Raw genomic sequence first — 9,012 nt, forward strand, 5'->3', positions numbered from 1 at the left:
AGTGCACAAATTTTTGTGGCACCGGGCCCTAGTATATATATAAAAGCCAAGCGACCCTTACGACCAGAACGACCGGTTGCTATGACATGCACTGTGGTGGCCAACGGGCTCTATCTGGGCCCTGATCACCCCACACACACACAACCTCCCGCAGCCCCTCCCTCCGGCCAGCCCTGCCCCTGATCACATGACCCCCACACCCCGTTCGGGGGGTGGGGCTGGCCAGCTAACCTCCTCCGGCCCCTCCCCTCCGCTGGCCCAACCCTAATCAGCCCCCATCAGGGCAGGCTGGCCGGACCCCAGCCGTGCATGAATTCATGCACCGGGCCTCTAGTTTCCTTATTAGGTTATTCATTGTTCGTGTATAGAAATATAACTGATTTTAGTATATTGACTTAGTATCCTGCTACTTTGCTGAATTCATTTATTAGATCTGACACTTTGTCCTGGAATCTTTGGGGTTTTCTACATTCTAGATCATATCATATGTAAACATACAATTTTACTTTTTCCTTTTAAATTTGTATGGCTTTTATGTCTTGTTTGGTTTGCTGACTTGCTCTGGCTAGAACATTCAGTACTCTATTGAACAGAAGTGAAAAGCAGGCATCCTTGTCTTGTTCCTGATCTAGAGGAAAAACTTTTACCATTGAGTATGGTGTTTGCAGTGGGTTTTTTATATGTGGCTTTTATGTGGAGGTAGTTTCCTTCTGTTCCAGTTTTGTTGAGTGTTTTTATCAGGAAAGGTGTTGAATTTTGTCAGATGCTTTTTCTTTTGATCATCAATTGAAATGATTATGTGCTAATTTTTCCTTTCATTATGTTGATGTGATATATTACATTAATTGATTTTTATTTCAACCATCCATGATTAAAGTTTGAGAAGAATTGATACTCTTCTTCAACTAAGAATTCAGTGAATTTACTAGAGAAGACATCAGGTACAGAGTTCTTTTGTATTGGGAGATTTTTTTATTAATAATTCAATCCTCTTACTAGTTACGGGTCTCCTCAGATTTTCTGCTTCTTGATGATTTAGTCTTGGTAGGTTTTGTTTCTAGGAATTTGTCTATTTTATCTAGGTTATCCAATTGGTTTGTATAATTGTTAATAGTGCATTATTAACAATTTTTTTATTTCTATGGAATCAGTAAGCTCCCCACTTTCATGTCTGATTTTATTAATTTGAGTCCTCTTTTTTATTAGTCCATCTAACTATAGGTTTGTCAATTTTGTTGACCTTTTTGAAGAACCAGCTTTCAGTTCGATTTTTTTTCTGTTTTTCTATTCCCATTTAGGTCTGCTCTAATCTTTATTATTTCCTTCCTTCTGCTAGCTTTGGGTTTAGTTTGTTTTTCCCAGTTCCTTAAAGTGGACTTTTAGGTTATTGATTTGAGATTTTTTTTTTGTAAGGTAGGTATTTGCAACTAATAATTTCCTTCTGAGCATTGCCTTGCTGCTTCTCTTAAATTTTGGTATATTGTGTTTTCTAATTTCCCTTGTGATTTCTTCTTTGATACATTGGTTGTTTAAAAATGTATATTTAATTTGCACAATTTTGTGAATTTTTCAGTTTTGTTTTTGATTGCTTCATCTATTGTGGTCTGAGAAGATACTTTGCATGATATGAGACTTAATTGGTAAGCTGACATATGGTCTGTCTTGGAAAATGTCCCATGTGCACTTGAGAAGAGTATGTGCTCTAGTTGGGGAGACTTGTGTAAAAGTCTGTTAGATCTAGTTTATTGTGTAAGTTTAAGTCCTTTTATCTCCTTATTTTCTGTGCAGTTGTTTTATTCATTATTGTGAGGGAGTTATTGAAGTCTCAGCTATTTATTATGGCAGAACTGTCTGCTTTCTCCCTTCAGTTCTGTCAGTTTCTGCTTCATATATTTCGATGGTCTTTGATTAGGTACATAAATGTTTATATTAATAAGAGACTCAATATAGCAAGAAAATACAACAATTATATACTCTTTTGTAAGCTTTTTAAATATTTAAAGTCTATTTTGCTTGATATTATAATAGCCACCTGCTCTCTTTTGATTACTGTTTGCATGGAACATCTTTTCCCCTCCTTCATTTTCAGCCTGTTTGTGTCTTTCTGTCTCAAGTGAGACTCCCTTAGACGGCATATAGTTGGATCCTGTATTTTTATCCATTCTGCCAATCTGTGCCTTTTGATTGGAGAGTTGAATCCATGTAACTCAAAGTGATTACTGATGGGGGAATGTCTGTCATTGTGTTTATTTCAATACACCCTATAGCTTTTTATTCCTGATTTCCTGTCCTTTGTTGAGATTTTCTTTTTTGTAGTGAAATGTTTAAATTTCTTTCCTTTGTATTCTTTGTGGTTGCATTACTATGGGGATTACACATAACATCCTAAAGTTATAACTCTGTAATATGAATTTATTCAGCTTCACTTCGGTCACATACAAAAACTGCTCCTATATAGCTCTGTCCCCACCACTTTGGGTTGTTAATGTCACAGAATTACATCTCTGTACATTGTGTCCCCAAAGCATAGCTCTTTTAACTTCATTAATCTCCTAAATTATGTAGAAAAGATTTGGAGTTACAAACAAAATGTACAGTAATACATTTTTAAAAATGTATTAGTTTTTTAATTATCTAGAAAACAAAATGTACAGTTATAAGCCATTGTTGCAATAGCACTAGCTTTACACTTGTCCAGGATTAACCCTCACTGAGATCTTTGGAACTCCCCCCGCTTTTGTTTATCTGGGAATTTTAAAATTTCTTTAACTTTGAAGGATAATTTTGCTGAATATAGGATTCTCTATTTACAGCTTTATCTTTTAGCACTCTGAATGTATCAGTCTACTATCTTCTGGCCTCCAAAGTTTCTAGTGAGAAATCTGATCATATATTGATGATCCTTTACATGTGCCAGTTTGCTTCTCTAGCTACTTTCATGATGCTCTTTTTTTTATTTATTGATTGATTGATTTTTAGAAAAAAAGAGAGAAACATTGATTTGTTACTTCATTTATTTATGCATTCATTGGTTGATTCTTGTATGTGCCCTGACTGGGGATTGAACCCACAACCTTGGCTTATCAGAATGACACTCTAACCAACTGAGCTACCCAGTTAGGGCAGTTCATGATTCTCTTTTAACTTTGGCCTTTGAAATGTTGTTATAGCCCTAACCGGTTTGGCTCAGTGGATAGAGCGTCAGCCTGCGGACTGAAGGGTCCCAGGTTCAATTCCGGTCAAGGGCATGTACCTTGGTTTCGGGCACATCCCCAGTGGGGGATGTGCAGGAAGCAGCTGATCCATGTTTCTCTCTCATCAATGTTTCTAACTCTCTGACCCTCTCCCTTCCTCTCTGTAAAAAATCAATAAAATATATTTTTTAAGTGTTGTTATAATATGTATTGATGTGGGTCTCTTGGAGTCATTGAGCTTTTTGAATGTTTATGTTCATATTTTACATTGGGAAGTTCTCAGCCATTATTTCCTCAAATATTCTCCCTGCCCTTTTCTCTTTCTTCTGGGAACCCAAAAATGCATATCTTGGTATCCCACAGATCCCATAGGCCCTATTTGATTTTCTTCAATCTTTTCCTTATACTTATTTGTAACTTATTTTTATTTTAGAGAGAAGGCAGAGGGATAGAGAGATAGAAACATCGATGAGAGAGCGAGACATCAGTTGGCTGCCTTCTGCATGCCCCCCTACTGGGGATTGAACCCACAACCCAAGCATGTGCCCTGACTGGGAATTCAACTGGGGACCTCCTGGTTCTTGGGTTGATGCTCAACCACTGGGCTTCCTTATACTTTTTTTATTATTATTAATTTTATTATTAGTGTTTAATCCTCAGCCAAGAACATATTTAGAAAGAAGGAGGGGGAAAGAGGGAAACATGGATTGGTTACCTTCCCTACACTCCCCAACTGGGAATCAAACCTGCAACCCAGGTATGTGCCCTGACCAGGAATCAAACCTTTCAGTGCACGGATGGCGCTCAACCATCTGAACCACTCTAGCTGGGCCTTCCTTATACTTTTTAATTTCCATTGTGTCCCGTCTTGTGCCTGCTCAGATCTGCTTTTGAATCCCTCTAGTGAATTTTTCCACTTCAGGTCATAGACTTTTCAGCTCCAGATTTTCTTTTTCTTTTTTTTTTAAATTGATAGTTCCATTTTGTTCACACATGTTGACTTTCTCCGCATGTTCCCTTAGTTCTTTGAGCATCTTTAATAGTTATTTAAAGTATTTGACCACTATATCTGCCATTAGGGCCTTTTTATGGACAGTTTCTGGTGATTTTTTCCTTTGAATGGTCATACATTTCTGTTCCTTTGTACGCCTTGTGATTCTTTATTGAACACTGGGCATTTGAATCTAATAATATGGTAACTCTAATTCTTTTTCTTCCTCTCTTCAGGGTCTGTTGTTGGCTGTGTCAAGAATCAGCCTGATATGTAAACTAAATATCTTCTAGGCCTTTTCTGAGCCTCTCCTAGGGCATGCACATCATTAATATTCACTGTCTATGCAGTTGGTTTTGAATGTCCTAATCTTTAATTTCTGGCTCCCCAAAAGGGGAAATTAAAGGGTACTGGACCTTTAACTTTCCTGGAAGTCACTTCAGTTGAAGAGAGGGGGCTTGTGACAATGAGATAAACATCATTGACCTCCCCTCTGTCTGTACCTCTGTGATCAGAAGTAGCAGTCAGCATAGATCTCCGCTGTTTGAGGACAGGCCCTTTTTATCCACCCTGGCTCGCACAAGCTGCTCCAGGAACACGTACACAGCTGCCTGCATCGTGGTGGGTAGCTGCTACTCTGCTAGGAGCTGAAATTGGTCAAAATTAACCACAACTTGCTGTCCAACTCTTCCCCTGGAAGTTGCAAGCCCTCAACAAACTCCAGAGTTCCATAGTAGTCAACTTCCAAAAGATTCTGCCAGTGCAGTTGTTGTCCAGGTGGGGAGACAGATTCCTGTTCTTTCATCTGCTCAGAGTCCTCTCAAGACCTTTGTAAGGACATATAAATGTTTGTGTGCTGATGGTAATGACCCAGTAAAGAGAAAACAAGTTGTTGTGCCAGGTAAGCTTGAATTTGTTAGTAACAGTCATTCCATTGTTTCCTGCCATTCTGCTCAGTACATAAAACATATTCTGATATTCTTGGCAATGATGTTATTTTAAGGTTGAGCCAAAAAGATGTTTAAAATCACAACTTCAAAAGTCTATAATGTTAACCAGTTTCTTGTGTACTGAACCTCTGATTTCTCCTCTAGTGCTACAACTGTGAGGAGGAGGCCATGTACCACTGCTGCTGGAACACATCCTACTGCTCCATCAAGTGCCAGCAGGAGCACTGGCACGCCGAGCACAAGCGCACCTGCCGCCGGAAAAGATGAAGACGGTTCTTGCTGGAGAGTCACCGATGATTGCTCTTCTCAGACACAACGGTTTTTGTTTCCAAGAAGCCAAAATTGTTTAGAATTTGCTTCCCATTTTGCACCAGCCTTTAAACACTTTTCGTGAAGAGATTTTGCACAGTAGTTTAAATCTTTTGTTAATGTCCCTCTGGAATTTTTCGGGGGTAAAAGTAACATCAGTGGAGGGTATTATTTTAAATAAAATTTAATTGAGAATTTGTTGCATTTACAGCAAATTTTAAAACATTTTTAGGTTTTACAGAGATTTTAACCTTTAAACAACAGATCTTTAAAAAAACAACTGGTGAACACAAGTGAGTTTAACAAATAAACATTTAAAATAGATCTGAATGTAAGAACTAAGGACTGTTTCAGAAATAAAACATACTACCTGATGTGAAATTTATTTCTTAACCTTGTTGAGCTGGTTTTGTTCAGCTTAATTTACTGTTTAAAGGCATTATCTATTGGTTATGCCAGTGGGTATATGATTGAATTTAGGGAACAGGGTTGACACAGCAGGTGCTAGTCCTGCATATTTTTTCTTAAATATTTCCCAATTGTGTTTTTCATTTTCTTTTCAATATATAACTTTTATAACAAATTATTAGCTTTGATCTTGTAGTTTAAAATTGCAGGGAACTGGGTAATCTTTTACTGAGCTGGATCTTAGAGAAAATGAATATTTAAATTTTAAAGTTTGCACATTTCATCTTTATTCTAACATGAGTGCTTGTAACAAAATAAACAACAAAAATAAAATAAGCCAAAAACTACCTTAATCCATACATGAAATTATAGATGGGGCATACAAATTTATTGACTGCTTCCCTTCCCTCCCCAAATATCGATTGCCTATTATCTGGTGTCACCTCATATATTATAAGTTAATGCTAAAAGGAAAGAAAGCACTTAAGTTTCACAGAAGCCGTTATGTTTGTGGTAATGGGTCATTGCCTACTAATGAACCCCATCACTGTACACAGAATGAAGAATAATGCATGTTAATTTTCTTGTATTAAAGATGCCGTGGTTTGTAAAAAGTCTGTATTTTGCGGAATGTCTGGATGAAGAAGCATTACCAATAGGAATGGATCGATAGTTGAATGATGATTTTTTTTATACATAGATATATAAAATACAGCCAGAAAAACTGAAATTACTTTTTTTTTAAAGAAAAATCTCACAATTTATGTTTTTTTCAAAGACTGATCTTAGACCAAGTCCAATTCCCATTTATCATTTAGTTATTTTTTAAGGTTAGAGAAATAATTTGTAAATATTTATTTAGACCTTTGATATTTATTAAAGCAATTACACACAATGGAAGTGAAAGAATCAGGAGAAAAACCTTTTAAAAAGTTTTCTCTAGGTTTGTCAGGGTCACTCTAAAGTTAAAAATGTAACCAAGTCTTCTGTGAAATAATCATTCACCCAGTCCTGGTGCTGTTGCAGATGGCGGTGACACAAGTTAATTGACAAGCTGCTGCCCAGTGGTGCCCAATGGCTCATAGGAACTGCCTGGCGCCGTTTCAACACCACCCTGAACTACGCAGTGGCTTGCATCTGGTCCTTCCTTGTTGCTGTGTGATTAGTCAGTGTTGCCACGTGCCGTGGTCTGGTTGAGACATCGTAACCAAGAACACTTACCTTCTCTTGATCATTTTTCAAGTTTTAAAACTTCGATCCACCCCTATGAGAGCAAGTTATTGTGGAAATACTTTCAATGTAAAACCATTCCAGAGTGTGTACTATTTACTGATAGCTGCATGAACGTAAGATTCGTGTTACTTTGGCTTTTTTGTCTCCGTTGACACGGTTGCACATTTCCAAGTTACTACAGCGTGAAAACTGTGTGTTAAAAAAAAATTTTTTTTTAAAGATTGTGGCCTGGTTTTGTAAAAGTTTTAGGTAAAATTACAATTGATTGTTTTAGGAATCATTAAAATATTTCTGCAAATCATAAAGCTATATCAAGATGTTGAGCTTAGCCACTATGCACATTGTAATTATTCATTGTGGCTGTCCAGTTCTATGATGCATTCTGGCATTTTGTAAGCTGCTCTGACTAGCAATATATAGATTCATTTAATGTGTTAACATTGGTTAATAAATGTATTTAAAAAAACTGGCTTTAATACATTGGTGATTTAGTCCAATTCGCTTTACCAAACCAAACACTTATCACATGGTGGTCATGGTTATCCATTGGTGACTGTTTAACTTCATATGAGAACAGTGTGTGGAAAATCATTCATTTACTTAAACATTTAAGTTGAACTTTTACCAACTTTCAGAAAGACTCAAAATACTTTTACTGGTTCTCAAAAAATTCAGGTTGGTTAACTACAAAGCTTGTTTTCTTAATCCTTACACTAGGCTGAACAAACAGAAAATTATTCCATAAACACTGGAAGTTTGTCAGTAGCATCAGTGTCAATACATCTAGAACCAAATCCATTGTCGCTCCACTTCTCCAACCAGTTTACATGAACCAGTCTCAGCTCATGTCAGCTTCACCCTCCTCCTCATGCAAGAATTGGCTTGGCCCTCCCTTTTGCCTCCAGTATCTAATTCAGTGGTTCTCAAACTTCAGAAGCAGGATCACAGGAGAGCTCGTTAATCATTACTGGCCTGATGCATGCATTTGAGTTCTAACAAGTTCCTAATATTGCTAAGGGGCTCACCCTTTCACAACGACTACTCAGGAGAATCAATGCACCATTTCGTGAAAAATCATACACATCCATGCACAAAATACATTGCACAAAATGTATTTTTTTTGCAGATTCCTAGGTCTCATCTATAGACTCCCCACCCCCAGGACTCTGGTCCCTCAGGTTAATCCCTAAACCAGCGGGATTGGAGAAGCAAAAACGTGAGGTGTAAAGAACGATGGTGTCCTGTACTGTGCTCTACATCAGACCTCAAACTTGCATCCCATGATCTCCTGAGGGGGGTCTCCTTAAAGTGCAGAATCTGACTCAGTAGGTCTAGGGTCAGTGAAGCTGGTAATTCTGCTCTTTCTCATAAGCCTCCATGTGACTGATTCTGCTGGTCATGGAACACCCTGAGAGGCCAGGTGTTAGAGGGTATGTACATTCACAAAAGATCAACACTGCTAGGCTGAAATATAAGCTGCATAAAACAGTGCTGTCAAGTGAAAGTGTAATATGGGACACCTGTGCAATTCTAAATTATCTAATAAAGGTGAAAACTAATACAGCCAAAACATTTCAGCTTCTATATATAATAGAGGGATATGCAAATTACCCAGGACACCATCACATTATGACCATTCACAGGGTGGGTGGGGCGGAACCCTGGGTCTAGAGCAATATCGTCCGCCCAGGCAGACTCTCCCACAGCCCCGCAGCCGAATCCTGACACTGACCTGGGGTTTATTAAACTTTACTGGAACTGCTCCCCATACCGCCACCCACTGCCCCAGGACCACATTGCCCACAGCAGGGCGCCCCTGCAGCCTCCTGACAGGTGGACGGCCAGGGAGAGCTGAGTAGAGCAGGGGCTGCAGGGAGCCACGGAGGAGCGGGGCGGCTGGAGCCAAGTTCCCAGAGGTCTGAGGGGA

The 9,012-nt window shown here is 38.4% G+C and overlaps 1 protein-coding gene across 13 annotated transcripts in view; it reads left to right on the forward strand.

The window, feature by feature from the left end:
* Positions 1-7,551, forward strand: part of ZMYND11 (zinc finger, MYND-type containing 11) — a 95,307-nt gene extending 87,756 nt beyond the window's left edge. For 12 of the 13 annotated variants that reach the window (XM_005878511.2, XM_014549637.1, XM_005878514.2 and 9 more), the window contains one exon: positions 5,280-7,551. In XM_005878511.2, the coding sequence (XP_005878573.1) occupies positions 5,280-5,402 (123 nt within the window). In that variant the 3' untranslated portion in view covers positions 5,403-7,551. The remainder of the gene's footprint in view (positions 1-5,279) is intronic. The other variant, XM_014549633.1, reaches the window with a different exon arrangement.
* Positions 7,552-9,012: the final 1,461 nt, after the last annotated feature.

This window comes from Myotis brandtii, unplaced genomic scaffold, assembly GCF_000412655.1.
Source record: "Myotis brandtii unplaced genomic scaffold, ASM41265v1 scaffold562, whole genome shotgun sequence".
Lineage (NCBI taxonomy): Eukaryota > Metazoa > Chordata > Mammalia > Chiroptera > Vespertilionidae > Myotis > Myotis brandtii.